The 20,607-nt window shown below is 41.0% G+C and overlaps 1 protein-coding gene across 1 annotated transcript in view; it reads right to left on the bottom strand.

Annotated features, from left to right (window-relative positions):
* The window catches only part of LOC118814022 (transmembrane protein 132C), a 70,651-nt gene extending 52,184 nt beyond the window's left edge, over positions 1–18,467 (bottom strand). The window contains exons 1-2 of the mRNA XM_036579694.1: positions 18,444–18,467; positions 17,216–18,147 (exon numbers count right to left, since the gene is read on the bottom strand). Of these exons, the coding sequence (XP_036435587.1) occupies positions 17,216–18,147; positions 18,444–18,467 (956 nt within the window). The remainder of the gene's footprint in view (positions 1–17,215; positions 18,148–18,443) is intronic.
* Between the last annotated feature and the right edge of the window lie 2,140 nt (positions 18,468–20,607).

Here is a 20,607-nt window from a genome sequence, read left to right on the forward strand (position 1 = left end):
TCTCCACAATTATGGACTGTAGGCCATCTGTTGCTGCACAATTTATTAACCCCTTTTATTCCATTCCATAACCATTATTCCTATTCAAATATTCATATTTTTAAAACAATCAGTGTGCAAATATTCCCCAAAAATACAAAAGGTCATTGAAGGGCTAAAGGATGGCTAACACAAACAGCAAGGTGGAGCTACAAGAGAGCAGTTTCTGATAAAGTGGCCATGGAGAGTATAAAGTATATAGCAAAATGTTGTGGTGTACATTCCATTACACACGGCCCCTGTGAAATCAGAGGCACTTAAGCTCCAGCAAACAGTGGACTATTTGATCAGCACACTGTTTACAGTTAAAGAACACCATTTCCCTAAACTCACTTCCCATCTACAGCAGGTAAAGCTAATCCAACCAGACGGCTGCAGCAGCCGCAGTGGAGCTGTGCTAACCGAGGGAAATGAAAATCCATTTACACACAGGAAGGTGTGTGTATGCCCGCGTTTGATGTTAACTCTGGGTTAAAAACGTGAGTCAATGCCTCAGAGGCCTGATAAGGAATCGGCGAGGCAGGGAAGACAGATGCGCGGCCAGACTGAAGCTGACAGTGAGTGTGAGTGTGTTAGCAGAAACACTGAGTGTGTTTTAGACACGACTAAGCAGCTAAATGTGTTAGCAGGGGATGCTGGAGAGTCTAGATGTACTTAACGAAGAGCAAACAGCAGCTATTAAAACTCAAGTTCAAGTTTAGAAAGCAGGTTAGATCTGGATCTAGACGTCCCAAACGGGATCTGGCATTATTTTACAGGATCCTGTCCCTCGTTCACATATGAAAAATGATAATAGTCTCCAATCAACATTTTAAGAACTGACTTACTTTATGCTTATAACTAAATGTTGATGTGCAACAGTGTGAGTGTGTTAAAGCAACAGCAACTAAGCAACATATATTACTGTTGAGTTCAATCATCCATCAGAGAGCCAAGACATGTTTAAAATTCATAAACTATTCATCATTTAGATGAACGACCAGCAAATGGCAAAGAAGCTGTTGACTTTCTTTTAAAAGTTCATCTAGCCAGTTTGTTTGAGGACAGTAGGTATGAGAAACATCTATTTATTTAGTTTTACATATTTTTCTTCCCAATTTAGTCATGAATAATTGCTACTAGTTAAGCTATACAGGTCCATAAATATCTGGACGTTATTTTTTGGCTGGTTGTTGTCGCATAATGGAATTGAAAGTAAATCATGAACATGAGCTCAAAGTAATTACTTTTGAGCTCGTAAAAGGGGGGTTGAGGGGCGTGGTGGAATGGGCAAGGATGTGTTTTTAGGGCTGAATGATTTGGGCAAAATATGAAGTCATTCCGTATGGAAATCTGATATATGGCAATATATGGATTTAAAATATATGGTATGCATGGTCATTCATGGACTTCTCTTTTATCCAACTTACATTCATCACACATGGACATATATATGACAGACATATCAATTTCTTTGCAATTGCCAATTTCAAATATGGGACATATATTTCAGTCACATATGAACATATACAAACTTATATAACACATATATTTAACGATATATTGTAGAAAATGTACATACCATATATTACACATATATGTGTTCAACCATTTATCAGACATATATGTTGTATACATAAATGCAAGTACCAAATATTGAACATATATGCATAATATATGGACCATACACATATGTCTGATACGTGGATACATACATATCAGACATATACACCGATCAGGCATAACATTATGCCAACATTACTTGTTTCTACACTCATTGTCCATTTTATCAGCTCCACTTACTATATAGGTGCACTTTGTAGTTCTACAGTTACAGACTGTAGTCCATCTGTTTCTCTGATACTTTGTTAGCCCCCTTTTACCCTGTTCTTCAGTGGTCAGGACCCCCATGGACCCTCACAGAGCAGGTACTATTTGGGTGGTGGATCATTCTCAGCACTGCAGTAACACTGACGTGGTGGTGGTGTGTTAGTGTGTGTTGTGCTGGTCCGAGTGGATCAGACACAGCATATGCACACAACATACATGTACGTACATCTCGTATATGTAATATATAAGATATACATACACATATGAGACATACCTACATCTCATATATGAAATATGAGATACATGTACATAGGTGCTCTGTACATACATGTAAGTATGAAATATATGCCTGATCATTATGATATATGTGCATATATGGCCATATATCAGATTTCTGTATAGGAAGTCGAGTTTATTTATATAGCACCTTTACAGAAAATCCAGACCCAAGCCCCAGTGAGCGTTGTCAAGGGCAACAGCAGCAAGGAAAAACTCTCAAGAGGAACAAACACTGAGAGGAACCAAGACTCAAAAGGGGAACCCGTCCTCCTCTGGTCGACAAAAAGCACAACTAAAGCAAAATGAGCTCTGTTTTTGAATATTGTATCTTACTATAATATAACATCTAACTGTGTTTGTCGTAACCAATATTGTGACAAACTGTGATTATTTTAAGTTTTGGTCAGTCTTGCTTTTAGGCTACATTCACATTACCAGGTTGAAGTGGCACAAATCAATTTTTTGCCCTAATGTGACTCAGATCTGATGTTTTCAGAGCTGTGTGGACGCAAATCTGACCTTTTCAAATCCGACCTAAGCCACTTTCAAATGTAGTCCTAGATCGGATACGTATCCAATTCATGGCCATGTGACCTTAATGTGACGCTCAGATCAGAATTCATGTGTTTTTTTCCCACCATCATTCAGCGTTACCATGGCAACAGCGCCAAACAGAAGTCAAAGCCTGTAAACGGTGGAAAAGCAGCTCATCTCACCTTTTTCTCGCTCTAATAATGAAGCTGAGAGCTGATCAGAGTTAATTATCTTCTCAGCGAAGCTCGTTCTGCTCGTTAGTTTGTGCTGATGATGCTCGTGATTCATTCATGTGACGTTACTGAGTAGGATGAGCTCATCAGGGTCATTTCAGGACTCCGGTTCATCACATTAATGACAGATTTGAATCACTTACCTAAACGAGTGTGAACCATCGTGTCAGAGAGATCGGATCTGAGCAAAAAATCGGATTTGAGCAGCAAGGCTTGTAATGTAAATGTGGCCTTATACGTGCCAGACTGCTACATAATTGTGGTTGTATTATTATTATTATTAAGTTTATTTAGGTTTATCAAGGTGTTTACACCCATAAAAATAAAAAGAATAAAATAAATTATAAAAAAATATAGGTATAAAATTAATGGACATAATAATCGATACAAAAACAGGTACTGAGCCATAGCTTATTTTGACTACCCTTAATAAATCATATACTGTATTTATAGTCATGTACAGAGGTTATGGTTGTTTGACTGATTCTGACTGGCCGAGCTCATCCACGGGGGCTTCACCAGCTCAGCGTTAATGAACAAAATTTCCCCACTGAAAACATGTTGAGTCGCAGCTCTTGCGATTTGAAAATTGCACTCTTTCATATTGTGATTTCAATACAAGAATGATTCATTGTTCAGCCCTACATGTAAAACACAGGAACCTGACAGACACATACTGGACTCAAATAGGAAAAGCCGCTCCTTTCAATCTGCTGCCAGAGGAGTACGTGAGCTTCCCTGTTGGCCCCTCTAAAACATTAGCAAGTTCAGCATGTAGAACTAGAGCTTTCTGTGAGCCACTGTGTTTCTGGCTCTGTATAATACATGCATGATTTGTACTTTCTTGCTGGACGCACTGTGTTTTTTCAGAGTAAGCATGTGAAAACGTGTTATTGGTTTATTCAGAATGTTTATCCGTTTCCAAAACTGTTCAAAAGGGCAGTTTGTGACAAAATCTGGATAAAAATCTCAGAATTTCCAGTTTTGTCAGATCACATCTTTCACATATCAGAATAATCGCAACAGCAGTGCTGAGAAATCACACGATTAATGGAGAAGAGCTGAATGGCAGAGATGGACACTTTTTTTGTTTCGGCCTTCAGAATTAGAAAAGTATTGACACGGCCTTGGATTCCCAACAACAGATGACATCATTGGGGCTTGAACCTGATCCTGATATCAGGACCAATGTTTAGACATTTACTTCACTTCTATGACAGAACCAACATTACTTAAGATCCCTGTAAACATACTTATTAATCATGAGAGGCAAAATGATCACCGAGCCCCCACTGAGCTGCACGTCTACTGTCTCTTTACAGTGCTGCACATTTTTCATTCCCCTCTTACCGACTTGCTGGATCTGTCGCTGCTGTTACTGTTCCGGAAACTCATAAATTACAAATTATTCTCCTGAAAAGGAGATTCCACTGGCAGAAATGTCTGTATTTGAACAACAAGACAACAAGACCTGCCTTAAACAAAACACACAGCGCACAGTGCACCTTGATGCGACTGCAATATGCACTCACACCTGAACTGAACAGCTGATTTACTAAGACTGCTGCTTATTCTATGCAAACCCCCCAAAAAAGAAAATGATGAAGAGACAGCGGTGTTAATAAATTCAGTCATTTCACACCGAAACATTCTACAGGGGTGTTATTTTGCTGCATATAAGTGAAAAAGAGTTTGTGAAGCGATAACGTGGATGGTGTGCTGTGTCTTCTCACACGTACATCTGGTTTCTGAGAGTTTAAACAGTGTTATTTTGATGGCAGATGTTCTTTCAGCATGTGTTCGAGGCTCAGTTCTCAGTCTAATCGCTGTGTCTTAAACGGCTCATATCATGAAATTTCCTTTGCTTTTTTAATTAAAAGAGTTTTAAAATGTACCACTCACTACTCAGTCCACACGGTTCATGTATGGAAACTATGCTGCAAAAAACAACCTATTTAGCCTACAGCAGTTTGCCTCACCCACTCATATGTACCTTCTAAGGGTTTCAGGGTTCTGAGTGCTTTTTGAAATGAGGCACAACACATAGCGGCCAATTAGAACGTAACTTATTTATATACATCAGTCTTAAAGGCACAGTAACATTATACTATGGGTTAAAGAGAGGTTGGAAAATGTAGGATACTGTAACATCAGAGCTAAGGCAGGTTGCGAGTGACTTTATTAAGGACATTCTGATACTCATTGTCATAGCAGGCAGGGCTCAACACACAGGCAGGCAAGAGAAGATGTAGATCCATATTCAGAAACAACAAAGAGACTAGCAGGGGTCAAAACCAGGGAAAACCAAACACAAGAGGCTCAGAACTCAAGTATTGAACCCAGAGACTTAACAAACCTTAGAAAGAGCTGCAGGTGTGTGGGAGAGGAGGAGAGTGGGACAGAGCCAGGGAGAGTCCAAGTCAGTCTCCCCAGAGAGGGGGAGACATGACAGATATGGGCCCTTTTTTAAGTTTGACAGAAGTCTCTGAATATCTTTTAAGATATATGGGCAGAAGAAAATCAGTGCAAAAACCAGAAACTGTGAGTTACTCAAACTCAAATCGGGCGGAATATCAGCTGCATGTGTAATATCTCCACCCACTTTTTACATGATGAAGGTAAGAATTAGCATCTTGGGGTCACCAAATCTCCAAAACTACCATCAGACACCACCAGCATGCCAACAGATTATTTGGAAGGCATGCCAGGAAAGAGCATTTCCTGTTATCCAACCACAAACGTGAGCTAAACACTACTGGCAGTTTGACTGGAACCATATTCTTTGGTTCAACCACTCAAAGTGGGTTTGGTGTGTTAAGAACGATGACTACGGCTCCCGAGTGGCGCAACCGTCTAAGCGTTGGCCCTGTCATCAGGAGATCGCGAGTTCGATCCCTGGTGATGCTACAGCCGTCCGTAGCCGGGAGTCCGAGAGAGCACAATTGGCCTCGCTCTCTCTGGGTGGGTAGGATGGCCCCTCCTTCTCCCCCCATCACTCAGCGCGATGCTGGTCAGCGCAGGCGTCTGTTAGATGACGTAACAGATCTGGCGGTCGGCGCTTTCCTCCGAGCGCGTTCGGCTGTCCAGTGACGTTGCGTGAGCGGCAGTTCGAAAAGAAGCGGTGGTTGGCTTCACAGGTCTCGGAGGAAGCCTGTGTTAGCCTTCACCCTCCTAGCGTTGATAGCATCGTGTGATTGGGGGAGTCCTAACTAGCAGGTGGAATTGGAGACGACTAAATTGGGGAGAAAAATCGGGTAAAAATTAAAAGAACGATGACTACACTGAACAGAACCTGATGCCCACTGTTAAGTATGCTGGAGGGTCTGTAATGTCATGTGGCTGTTTTACCTCCAAAGTCCCTGGGAAGCCTGTTAGGGTACGTGACATCATGGACACCAAGTTGAAGAACTTAAAGTTAAGAAAAAACAGACATTTAAGAAGATTTTCTTTCTTAGGACACTTTCCTGAATCCGGCCTCTGGACATTTTAATTAAAGTCTGTCTGCCTCTCCCAGGAAACTACGCACTGGCCATCACTGGATCTTCCAGCAGGACAATGATCCCGAACATATGTCCAGATTAACCCACAAATGGTTTACCGAACACAAAGTCAAGCTTCTGCCATGGTCATCTAAGCCCCCTGATCTAAACCCCATAGAAAACCGTGGGGTGAGCTAAAGTGGAGAGTGCACAGAGAGGACCCTGGACAATCTAGAGAGATCCTGTAAAGAGGAATAGTCTTGCATTCCCTGTTCTGTATTCTCCAACTTCATAAGATGTTATAGGAAAACACTAAGTGCTGTTTTATTGGCAAAGGAAGGTTGTTCAGAGTATTAATTGCAGGGGTGCCGATAATTGTGGCACATGTGGTTTTGTTAATAACAATTATTTCTTTATTAAATAAATGTACTTAAATTAAAGGTTGGATTTTTCTTATAACTTCTTATAAACTTTTTTACTCATCTTTACCAGGGGTGCCAATAATTGTGGACTGTATATACAAGAACTAGATATCAAAAACAATAAGCAACACAAAACGGCTACACTTTTGCTTAATTGCAGCAGGAATAAAGGAGCTGTTAGAGAGCATAAGGCTCATTTTACAGTACAGCAGCCACTTCCCCTGTCATCCACAAACAACACAGATGGCGTCCCTTAATTACTCTCTGACTGTAAATATCCCTCCGTGGCCAACTAACAGCAAATATTGCCCCCGATTTACATACTTTCACTGCCTCTGTCTGTCAATGTGAAGTGTAAGATGCAAACACATGTCAGCTTGTTCACTGACTCCCTGCCTCGCTGACCTTCTGCTACTAAACCAGCTGCTTACGTCTCACAACAATTCATAGAGCACTAATAGCTCCTGTATCCAACTCTATGTAAATACAGTTCAGTGAGAGCCTAAGGAGGCACGGAAAAATGAGCAGCCAGCCCATTACAATACAATCATATCTGCAGCTCCGCCGCTGTAGGGCTTTAATCAGCACTTAAAGCAGCCAGCATGAGATTATACACAATGTACAAACGGGTCTCAGCTATCAGATCGTTCTACATATGAAATTACAGAGCATCATGAGGCACATGATTACTGTAATACCAGCCCTCTTAATCTGACTGTGATTTAAGCTTACAACACTGAGTGCTCTGAAGTCACTTCTCACATCATTTGATGAGATGTTTGTTGTGGTCTGTTATATCATATGATGTAAGCATGTTTTCACATGCATCTCCACATGCATGCAGAAGTTAACTAATAAACACTACCTTTCGTTCATTGTTCTACTGAGCTTAATACAGGTAGTGTTTAAAGTTGCACTCCAGCCTTAAAACTAGCATTTAATATAATATTTGCTGTGTTATGTAACTTTTCTTATAACTTTGATTTCTAACATGTAGCTAGGCTGTTGCTATGCTATCTTTGCTGATTAACTACAATAATTACGATAACTGAACTGTATATCACTGCGCCATGTCATGAAAAACGCTTGTGCTGTTAATGGAATAACCTTTGACTCTCAAGCTGCTCGCACGGACCACCGAGTATATTGATGAAGTAAGAACCCGGTTCTGTTTAAACGGAGTGGCTGGCGACTTATGGTCTTAACTAGAACTAGGCTGGTCAGCTAGCTAACAGGCTAAAAGAGCCAACAGCCTAAACAACTCCATCATTAATATCACAGGCTTGAATTAAAGTACTTACAGTATGATTTACAGTAAAACGGCAGTATAAATGTCTAAAATTGTCACTTAAATGTTTTACGTGCTTTAAATGTTCATGTTTCAGTCAGAAGTCGCGTCAAACCCAGGCTGAATCCCAAACGGCTCTGTACTCCCTAAATAGTGTTCTAGCTATGAAAGTTTAGAAATTCTAGCCTCTACAGCCAAACAGTGCCTCATTTATGGAGTGTGGATGTGTCTGAGTCCCAAATGACTGTTTCTTAGCTGTATGTTGCACTGTTGGGCTGCAGGATCCAGTATTTAAATTACGCTTCACGCTGTGTCTAGCAACGGCCTAGCTACGTCAGAAATCACCTAGCATTCTGTAGTGCAGCACTGCATCCTCAAACTCATCGGCTTGACAGAATTCACGATTTTGTGTCTGTTTTTCTCTGTCAGTGCTCTCCCACTACAATACCCAGCATGCTTTACACCAATACATCACCTGGCTTCCTCTCTGGCTTTTAACCAGTGCTCAGGTGTGGAAAACAATATTTTCAAGCAGCTCGAACAGCCACCTTCAGGATACATCATCAAAAGGGGGATTTCCTGGTCTTTATACTGGAAAATCTCATTCTAGCCAGCAGATGTAGCAATAATTATATCGTTCATTATAATATCTTTCAAATTATGTCTTTCAAATTCATCTTTCATGGCTAGAGTGGCCCTTTATTACAGGCCTCATTTACAGTACACTCTCAGAAATAAGGGTAGTAAACTGTCACTGGGGCAGTGCCCCTCTTGTCACTGGGGTGGCACCCTCAAGGGTGCATCTCAGTACCTTTAGTCAGGGAACTTAATAAAGCAATTAGCCACAAGAGGCTGTGCATTACTGCGATTTTATCACAGGAAGGTGAAGCGGAATAATTTAAATACTGGATCCTGCAGCCCAACAGTGAATAATACAGCTAAGAAACAGTCATTAGTCACAATAGCTAGAACACTATTTAGGGAGCCGTTTGGGATTCAGCCTGGGTTTGACGCGACTTATGACTGAAACATGAACATTTGCAGCACGTAATCCAGTTAAGTGACATTTTTAGACTTTTATGCTGCCGTTTTACAGTTAATCATACTGTAAGTACTTTAATCCAAGCCTGTGATATTAATGATGGAGTTGTTTAGGCTGTTGGCTCTTTTAGCCTGTTAGCTAGCTGACCAGCCTAGTTCTAGTTAAGACCATAAGTCTCCAGCCCCTCAGTTTAAACAGAACCTGGTTCTTACTTCATCAATATACTTGGTGGTCCATGCGAGCAGCATGAGGGTCAAAGATTAGTCCATTATCAGCACAAGGGTTTTTCATGACGTGGCGCAGTGATATACAGTTCAGTTATCGTAATTATTGTAGTTAATCACTTAAGATAGCATAGCAACGGCCCAGCTACATGTTAGAAATCACCTAGGACTGCATAGCAATGGCCCAGCTACATGTTAGAAATCACCTGGGATAGCATAGCAACGGCCCAGCTACATGTTAGAAATCACCTGGGATAGCACAGCAATGGCCCAGCTACATGTTAGAAATCACCTGGGATAGCATAGCAACGGCCCAGCTACATGTTAGCAACCACCTAGGACTGCATAGCAACAGCCCTAGCTACATGTTTGAAATCACCTAACATAGCAACAGCCTAGCAACACCTTAGCAACCACCTAGGACTGCATAGCAACGGCCCAGCTACATGTTAGAAATCACCTAGGACTGCATAGCAACGGCCCAGCTACATGTTAGAAATCACCTGGGATAGCATAGCAACAGCCTAGCTACATGTTTGAATCACCTAACATAGCAACAGCCTAGCAACACCTTAGCAACCACCTAGGATAGCATAGCAACGGCCTAGCAACACTAGCAACCACCTGGGATAGCATAGCAATAGCCTAGCAACACCAGCAAACACCTTAACTACCACCTAACTACAACCTAGCACTGCCCTAAAAACCAGCTAAAATACCCCAGCAAACTTGTAGCAACACCATCATTAGCGTTTGTCTGTCAAGCCAACTCAAAGTTTGTTCACAAACTTTCTCTTTCCAGTTACGTTTAACTGGGTTTATGTTTATTTGTATTTATTTTGTTGGGAAAAACACTTTTACAGCCAAGATAAACAGTTTAAAACAGTTTCACACTGTACTGTATTTGTAATCAGGTGTGTCCAAACTTTTGCCTGGCGCTGTGTCACTTAATGAGTAAAAGCCGAGTGTTTCAGTGACTCAGCTCTGCTGCTCTTCCTCTTAAACAGGAGTAAACATGCTGCAGGATGACCTGAGCTAATCACACTGCGGGGACGACTGCGTTAAACAGCAGGAGCTCAATAGCAATATTGAGTTTCTATCATCCATTAAGTCCTTTATCACAGAAAGGCAGCGGCTGATTAACAGCACAGCTGAGCATTAAACACAGCTTAATGAGACACATCACAAACTCAGAACACAGTCATATCAGCAGAGGAGACTGCAGAGAGCTGCACTGAACACCTGCACCACTGAGAGAGAGAGAGAGAGGGAGAGAGGGTGGGAGAGAGAGACAGTAGAAGAAGAAGTAAAAAAAAAGAAAGTAAAAAAGAGCATAGAAGAGGAAAACAGAGGAAAAAAAAGAGAAGAGGAAAACAGGCAAAGAGAAAATGAGAACACAAAAGAGAAGAGAAATTGTAAATATATCACAGGTGAAAGGAGAAGAAGAGAGCACAGAAAGAGAAGACAAAAATCTAAGTGAAAAAAGGATAAATGAGATAAAAAAGAGAAGAGGAAAAAAGATAGGACAGAAAAGAGGAGACTAGAAAAGAAAATGAAAGAAAAAAGAATAAATAAGATGAAAGAAGAAAAGAGATGATAGCCCAGAAAAGAAGAGAAGAGACAGGATCAGAAGAGAAGAGAACTGAAGAGAAGAGAATTAAAGAGAAGAGAATTAAAGAGAAGAGAAGAGAACTGAGGAGAAGAGAACTAAAGAGAAGAGAAGAGAAGAGAAGAAAACTGAAGAGAAGAGAAGAGAAGAAAACTGAAGAGAAGAGAATTAAAGAGAAGAGAAGAGAAGAGAAGAAAACTGAAGAGAAGAGAATTAAAGAGAAGAGAAGAGAACTGAGGAGAAGAGAACTGAAGCGACGAAAACTAAAGAGAAGAGAAAATGCTAGAAAAACGAATAAATAAGATGAGAGAAGATGACAGCACAGACGTGAAGAGACAAGAAGAGAAGTAAAGAGAAGTGAAGCGTATAGAAGAGAAGAGAAGATGAGAGAAGAAGAAAAGAGAAGAGAAGAGAACAGAAGAGAAGAGCGAGAGTTTCTCCTCAGTAGGTTTGGAGTGGATAGAGAAGGATCTAAGGTGACAGTGATTAAGCTGAGAAGGCAGTGGTGTGTGTGCATTAGAGAGAGAGAGAGAGAGAGAGAGAAACAGAGAGAGAGAGAGAGAGAGAGAGAGAGAGAGAGAGAGAGAGAGAGAGAGAGAGAGAGAGAGAGAGAAGACGAGAGAGAGAGAGAGAGAGAGAGAGAGAGAGAGAGAGAGAGAGAGAGAGAGAGAGAGAGAGAGACAGACAGACAGAGAGCTTATTTTCAGCACTAGTGCCTAAGCAAGCATATACTCACAGTCACAGTGGCTGAGAGAGAGAGGGAGAGAGAGAGAGAGAGAGAGAGAGAGAGAGAGAGAGAGAGGGACTACAGAGAGAACTCTGGCATATGAGATTAAACAAATCCCCACTCCGCACTGGGCCGAGTCTGTGTGAGTCAGAGGGAGAGAGAAGCAGAGGGCAGGCAAAGAAGCATGGAGCAGTGATGAATGGCTGCAACCAGGGGGAATTACACAAAACAGAAAGCAGAATCACATGAATGAGCGAGAGCCGCCTGCTCGGGGGTTCAAAACACCACTAATGACAAACACTTCAACAGCAGAGCACACAAAAGCCCTCGAGTAGCTCCTCCAGCTGCGCCCGCCTGCTGGAGTGCAGACAGCCTCGCTGCACCCTGAACACGAATGGGGCTTCAGAAAGTACAACGAGCTGTGCTCTCCACGGCTGGAGGAACATGTTCTTCTAGTCCCTTTTAATCTGAGTATTATTGTCACACAGGTTTCAATCAGAGGCATAGTCTTTGTGCACTTCGGCTGATCCTGTTTCGCCGACTTATTTCCCAGAGAAGAGGACGGAAAAACTACAACTCCTGCAAGAAGTAGTTAAAAATGCACAACAGACACAAAACAGGCTTCTTTTATAAGAAAGTAAGTGCAACTTAAAGGGGAATTCCACCAATTTTCCAACTTTTACTGCATGGTTAAATGATTGGGATGTAAACAGAGTCGTTCAGAGTGGTTTGGTGTGAAATGCTCTGTTCTAGAGAAGCGTACTGAGTCAGGATTGTTCACAGTGGTGGTGATAGGAACCAGGTGTCCACCTCTGGGCAGTCAGGGGCTGGAGGTTAGGGAACCAGCCTTACAACCAGAAAAAGTTGCCGGTTTGATCCCCTGAGCTGACAGTATGTGTCTGAGGTGCCCTTGAGCAAGGCACCTAATCCCCAACTGCTCCCTGGGTGCTGTGGATAGGGCTGCCCACCGCTCCAGGCAAGTGTGCTCACTAGAGTGTGTTCACTAGTGTGTATGTGGTGTTTCACTGCATGGATGGGTTAAATGTGGAGGTAAAGTGTCCCCATTGCAGGACTAATAAGGGTCTCTTAATCTAAGAGCTCCCTCACAGAATGGTATTACATGAAGACGCTGTCTGACACCGTTTTATGATAGATGGCGGAGGGATACATGCAGGTTTTTGTGAGGCAAAATAGTCCCCAAAGAAAACTTTCAGATTTATCACTATTTTCCATCATCAACGTTCCATATAAAGGCTCTGAAGACTCATGTAGGTTCACTGGTGGTTTTGGATAGTTAATAAAATGTCTATATTTGTGTTGTAGTCATGGCGACCCCTGGTTCCTATCACCACCACTTCAAAGACATCTGAACCATTTCACACCTAACCACTCTGAATCACTCTGTTTACATTTAAAACGTTGAACTATGCAGACATTGTGAAAAATGGATGAAATTTCCATTCATGCAAGCTTTTAGACAGAAAAATGAAAAGAACAAAATTACACACTGTTACAGTGCAGGAAAGAACCTGCTGCGCTTCTAATGCTGCCTCCCGCCAGCCTCATTACATCAGTCTGCTGCTGCGTGGGAGCCGCTCTGTCATCGCAGTCCTCAATGATGTGTTTATGTGAAATCTCTTATTGCCCCAGTGATAAAAAATATGGGTTGCAGCCCTAATAAACATTTATACAACACAGAAATTGGGACTGAATATTCGTCACTGTCCAAAGAAAAACAAATATCTCCAAAATAGTAACTTTACAGGAGAAAGCAAAAAACACTCAATGTAAGATAATGTTAAGAGATTTTATTGCAAGTGATTTTGAGTGTTTCTATTGGTCCATTCATCATGAAATGTGTTGAAATCATGTAGAAACAATGAAAAATGGAGATGGTTTTTCGTTAGACAGTGATGAATATATATATATATATATATATATATATATATATATATATATATATTATTTTTTTCGTCCGACAACTGCAAACATATAAATATATATATATATATATATATATATATATGTATATATACTGTAATAATATAATATATATATTCGTCACTGTCTAAAGAAAAACAGGCTTCTCCAAAATGGCACCTTTACAGGAGAGGGCAAAAACTTTCTTTACTTTCAATGTCAGTGAATGTAAAGAGATTTTATTCTAAGCAATTTTGGAGCATTTCTATTGGTCCAAATTTTTGAACAAGGTAAACAACAGCTGCTGGGCTCAAATAATGCAGAAAAGTAAATATCCAAAAAAGTGGAGATACATGTTTTTCATTGGACAGTGGCAAGACATACACACACACACACACACACACACACACACACACACACACACACACACACACACATATTGCTGTTGGACCAAAACCTTGTAGTGTTTTTGACATAATTTGAAAATGTCTATTGTCCTTTATATTGTGTGGAGATTTAAAGAGGAACGGACCAAAAGAAATGGCCCAAAGTGACTATATATATAGCATATAACAATATATTGACAATATATACACAATATATAGATAGACAGATATAGCCGAGACGTTAATCCGCCGATGCACATTACTGTTATAAAAATACGCCGTTCACTTAAAAAGTACAGCTACTGCAGATTTTTAAAATATAAAAATACAAACTCCACTCTTAAACAGGCACACATGGGTTTTTACTGCGCTCAAACTATTATAAAGGTATTATCATAATAGTTTTTAGCAGACAATCCTGACAGCAACACCCTCAGCACCTATATATATATATGGTTCTATATATATAGCATATATAGATATATATATATAGAATAACAGACATATAGTATTTACTTCTGTAACATTACAAATGCAGTAAAAGAAATACAATGCAGATGTTTTAGCACAGTAACTAAATGTTCTGCTCTTCACTTAACATCAGTTTGAAATCAGTCAAATCTAAGCATCAGTCCCACGATGATCCTCTTTTTAAACAATCATCTGCCAATACTGATATTGTTCCAGCATAATCCTATAAATAAGCAAACGTAAGACTCCAAACACGCTCTGGCTCATCTACGTTTGGGACAAATTGTACACAACTGATTTCTCACTCAGCAAAATAGTGGCGAAAGGAGACGTTGTGAGCTGAGCCGCCCTCACTGTGAGAATCAGTGTTCAATAAAGAGGCCCAACTGCAGCCACATAAGGTGGCAGAGGAGGACGCGGCAGAACAGAGAGGGTAAAGAACCTGCAGCGAGTGCTCAGGACGTGACCCGGTATGTCTTGTAATCTGCAAGATTAAAACGCAAGTCATTTGTCAGGCAGGACATATTTCCATACAGCCGGACGCTCCAATCCGTCCACTGCGCTGATGCGTCTTAAGTCGTGTTGAGTTCCTGCGCTAGATGAGCTCCTCATTCTGAAGTCAGAATAACAGCCTGAGATATCACCAGCCTCCCTGCTAAGTACATGTATTGCTCCACTCTATGCTTGTAATCTACTGGGCTTCCAAGAAAGACCACTAACAGCATGTTTTCAGAGAAACGCTTTAATCCCCACAAATCCCATTTTGAAATTTTCAGAATTTCATTTTTCATTTTTGTTTTTTTTGCAGGAATGTTACTGTAAGGCCATGGTTTTTATCAATAATGATGAAGCTTATGTTATTCTATTATATACAGGGTGCCTTAATCTGAGTTTATGTCTTGCCACACTATTTAAGTGTGATTAAATAATTAATTACATAGTTATATGATGAATTACATTTACATTCATTGTGTTATTCACTGTAGTTAATTATGTAACTACCTCTGTACCCATATGGAAGAAAAGGGTATGTACATATATTTTTGCGATGATTTAAAATATATGTGATAAACATATTTAACAGTGTCATGTTTAATGTGTAATTATATGCCACTGTATGCATATATATGCCAATATATCAGCAATGAAATCTATGTAATGATGTCAGACTCTTAAAAAAGGGCTCTTGAGTAAAGACAATGGTTCTATATAGAACCATGTACACTCAAACCCTTTGCATGATTAAAGGATTCTTAAGAATGTGCTGTAGATGGTTTGACATTTCTAAAAAAGGTTCTATATAGCACCAAAAAAGGGTTCTTCTATTGTTATAATGTCATATTTGTAACAATAAAAGAACCGTGTTGGGTGCTACATAGAACCTTTTTTCCAATTTTTCTATATAGAACCATCTACAGCACATTCTCCATTACTCCTAAGAACTTTCAATGCACAATGTACAGAACCCTTTAATCATCCAAAGGGTTCTTTGAGTGTTCATGGTTCTATATAGAACCATTTTCTTTACTAAAGAACCTTTGAAGAACCATCTTTTTTAAGTGTGCAGGGTTTCATATTACCTAATACTGAATGTCAAAAATATGGAAATATATTACAAACGACTTTTTTGGAAAATATTTGGTATATATAAAATATAAGTTTATTTATTATAATTACATATTTAAGTTAATTATGTAACTATGTACCCATATGTATGAAAAACGTATGTAGATATATTTGCTCATGTTAAAAATATTTTTAATATGTACATCTGTGATGATTTAAAATATAGGTGGTAAACATATTTCACAGTGTCATTTCTGAATGCGTAAATACATACATACATCAACTAAACCGCTTATCCTTCTGGGTCGCGGTGGGGTGCTGGAGCCTATCCCAGCTGTCATTGGGCAGAAGGCAGGATACACCCTGGACAGGTCGCCAGTCCATCGCAGGGCAGACAGACAGACATACACATTCACACCTAGGGGCAATTTAGCGATGTCCAATCAGCCTGACTGCATGTCTTTGGACTGTGGGAGGAAACTGGAGTACCCAGAGGAAACCCACGCAGACACGGGGAGAACAGGCAAACTCCACACAGAAATGACCCTGGTCGCCCGGCCGGGAATCAAACCCAGGCCATTCTTGCTGTGAGGCGACAGCGCTACCCACTGCGCCACCGTGCTGCCCGAATGTGTAAATATATAACAATATATGCCCATACATACTAATATATCGAAAATTAAATATATGTAATATTGTAAGTGTTTAATACAACATGTACTGTATGTCCAACATATGAAATATATTACAAACTTGACATTTTTTACATCATAATTAAAAGTATGTAAGTAAAAGTATCTTTAGATATAGGTAATTAATTCCATAATGAATTACACCCACATTCGATTTACGTTACGAGTCTACAGATTTAAATCTATATGTTTTCTGTTTGTTTTGAAGTCACAAAATCACAAAAACATGACAAAAAAATAAAGCATGCTTTTCCTTTTCCAACAAAACCTTTCATCAAATTCAAATTGTAAGAAAATATCTCCTCCTCTACTTACAAACTCAAATTTGGAATGAACTGAAAGTTTAGAATCTGTAATTGAAGCGAACTTTCAATGGATCAATCTCAGCCGTCCATTCTGCTGACCTCTATTTCCTGCAGGACGCTGCTTTACAGCATCATCCATCTAAGCTAATGAGAACTGCACAGAAAAGTAGCCGATCCCAGTGGGTCCTACCTGAGAGAGAAGGTGTCCAGGTTGGCCGAGCTCTTCATATAGATGTAGAAAGATGCAATGTCGGTCTTCCGGAGAGGTTTAGAGGAGGTCTGAATGACCACAGCCTCTCCAAGCCTGAGCACTGAAACAGGAGTAGCGCCAGGACGCACCTGGAGGAGGCGCACGCTCCCAATCCTCTGCATTGGAGTCATAGGGATGTACTCGACCTGTGGTCCTCCTCCTGCTGTCCTCCCTCTCTTCCCACCCTCCAGTCCTCCACTGCAGGTTCCGGACTTGCTAGGCTGAGCCTGATAGTAGAGCTCCAGTGGGTTCCCCGGGGCCAAGCCCTGTTTTTCCCGGCTGGAAGCACCTGTTCCTGTTCCTTCGGCCGGGCTGAACCAGCCAGCAGGGGGCTCCACCTCCGCCATGCAAGTCCCTCTTTCGTTGGAGATCAAACAAGATCCTCGCACCTCCTGCGTCTGCCAGAAGGCGTAAACGGTCACACAAGGAAGCTCGTCCTTGGTCCCTTTGTCCTTGCTTCCTCTGTCCCAGTCTCTCCCGGCGACGTAAAACAACACGCGGACTTTTGGGGAGGAGGAGTACACCCACCTGGTCAGGACGAAGGATCGGACCTTCCAGTTGAAGGTGAAGACCGGCGGAGATGGACGGAAAAGCTGCACGGACTGGACCAGGTCCAGAGGGATCTCCTGCTCTGTAGAGAGCGGGCCATAGCTAGCATTGACCACCGGGGGGCGCTCAGCTCGGAGTATGACGAACGGCTGGGTGTGGCTCTGCATGCTGGAGTTGCGCATGATATCCTGGCCTGCCTCTTTCAACAGGAAGTAGTCAGCATTCCGCACCTGGTAGTTGACAGGGAGGAACATGGGGTACGGACTGGGAGATCCAACAGCGTCAGGAGCCTCCTGACTGTCCAGTTCTGCAAGAAGAGGAAACTGTGTTAATATCGTTACATGAAATTTACAGCAAGATCGAGTAAAAAAGCCTGTCAGTGTGTTTCTTGTACATATATATTTAATATCAGTATGATAAAAATGAAATATGATTTAAATAACATCCATAGTACATTTTAGATGTACTATGAAAATTTCACCGCAATCTAACCCATCCGTGCAGTGAAACACCACATACACACTAGTGAAGACACACACTAGGGGGCAGTGAGCACACTTGTCCGGAGCAGCGGGCAGCCCTATCCACAGCGCCCAGGGAGCAGTTGGGGGTTGGGTACCTTGTTCCAGGGCACCTCAGTCATGTACTGTCGGCTCAGGGGATCAAACCCTGAGCTTCCGTTCGCAAGGCTGGCTCCCTAACCTCCAGCCCATGACTGCCCCAGTAGATGCAGTATATGTGACATGAACGATGACGCCATGCAAAATTATTTGCCTTTTTTTGTGCTAATTTTCAAACAATATATTGACAATATATGCACAAAACTGAGACGTTAATCCGCCGATGCACATCACTGTAATAAAAATACGCCGTTCACTTAAAAAGTACAGCTACTGCAGATTTTCAACACATAAAAATACACAACTCCACTCTTAAACAGGCACACATGGGTTTTTACTGCGCTCAAACTTTTATAAAGTTATCATTATAATAGTTTTTAGCAGACAATCCTGACAGCACCCTCAGCTTCCCAAGTCCCTGAGTAAAAGTACAAAAATCTGAAGAACTAATGAGGCTTATTTGGAATCGCAGCTAAGAATTACACGAAAAACCGGCAAGAACAAAAGCAAAGACAAACTAACACAACAAGCAACAGGTGTTGGGGATAATGAGGGGGCGGGGCTAGAATTTTTCATTGAGATCCAGCAGGAAGGGGGGGGGGTCCTGTGATTTTCGGCTTCATGAAATTGAATGACACATAAGTAACACCTTGTGAAATGTGGAGTACTTAACATCTTGTACATAAAAAGCACATGACTGACAAGTAGAAACACGAGAAAGTGATCTGAGAGAACAAGAAATGCCAAGACGAGTGATAAACATTTCAAAACTGATAAAAGTAAAGTGAAAACAGCTCTGAGTGTTCAAAAACAGCCAAAACTTGCTTTTTCCTCTGCTGGAAACTGAAGACAAGGCATCCTTGAAATTGACTAGTCAGCTTTGATTGCTGCTTTTTTGCACTCGGTGAAAAAATAATATTTTTTCAATATGAATATGTGGCTCAAAACCGCAAAGTGTGTTGCGCAGGCTAGAGGAGCGCTGTTCGATCACAGTGCATGTTACTCCATAGATGACAATGAAAAGAAACATGCATTTGAAAAGGCGTCATCTGAGCACCCCTTAAAGTGGCCCCAGGCTGTACTTTAGCCTGACCATATCTCACTCTGACTTAGATATATGACTCAAAATTATGCAATATGATGAAAAAAGTTGATGTCATGATATGTAGTCTTCAGGGTGAATGTTGAAGAATATCTGTCCCTGCTGTAAAAATTCACAGATGGTATTGCTACTGAAATAAGAGATGACCAAAATCATGCTCTATTTGATCCTGTTTAACTAAACTAAAAAAATCAATATTTTTAACCCTATGTTAGGTTGTGCCTCGGTTTCCCTTCATACTTCACAATTCTCAGCCATAACATGTGTCTGAAATTTCTTTAGCTATGAGCCTAATGTAGCTAACAAGTAATGGAATCTTATACTCCTCTGATTAGTGCAGGGATCGACAACCCAAATGATAAGAGGAGTTATTTTGTTCTTTCAACAAAAATCAAACCACCTTGGGAGCCAAAACATTTTACGTCCATTTTACCATCTTGGCTGTAAATATGTCTCAGTATATGCTGATGTGTTAGCATAGGCTAACAATTTAATCTAAATGAAAACACAGACTTATACTGCTCTGCTTTTAGCTTTGGCTCAGCTATAGCTGCTTTTCTCACATCTCCAGCAGGAAACTGTTCCACAAAGTAGAATAGTTTCTTGTAAAATTTCTCTCAACATTTAATTTTTACAAGACTGAAGCTTCTCATTCGCCAGCTTCATGTGCGAATTTTCCCGTTCCACCTTAAATGCTGTCTGAGACGCCAGAATGCAACTGCTGCAGCATTTAAGGTGGAACGGGAAAATTTGAACAAAAAGCTGGCGAATGAGAAGCGACTTCAGCCTTGTGACTTTTTAGTGTTTGACAGTTTCTCACTGCAGATTAAACGTATCAGGAAACCAGCTGGAGTGATTATAAATGCAAATAAGTCCATTCGCCTTGAAGAACCCAAACCCGCTCCAAACCAGGGAACTCGATCTGTTGTCTGGACTAGTGAAGTTTATTTGTTGCGTGCCCAGGTTCCAGACATCCAGCCAGCCCGTAAGACATTGGACTGACACAGTCTTATAGTTGGACTGATGCCAAGATTAGACCCAGCTTATACAGGACAAGTAAC

The sequence above is a fragment of the Colossoma macropomum genome, unplaced genomic scaffold (assembly GCF_904425465.1).
Source record: "Colossoma macropomum unplaced genomic scaffold, Colossoma_macropomum, whole genome shotgun sequence".
NCBI classification, from domain to species: domain Eukaryota; kingdom Metazoa; phylum Chordata; class Actinopteri; order Characiformes; family Serrasalmidae; genus Colossoma; species Colossoma macropomum.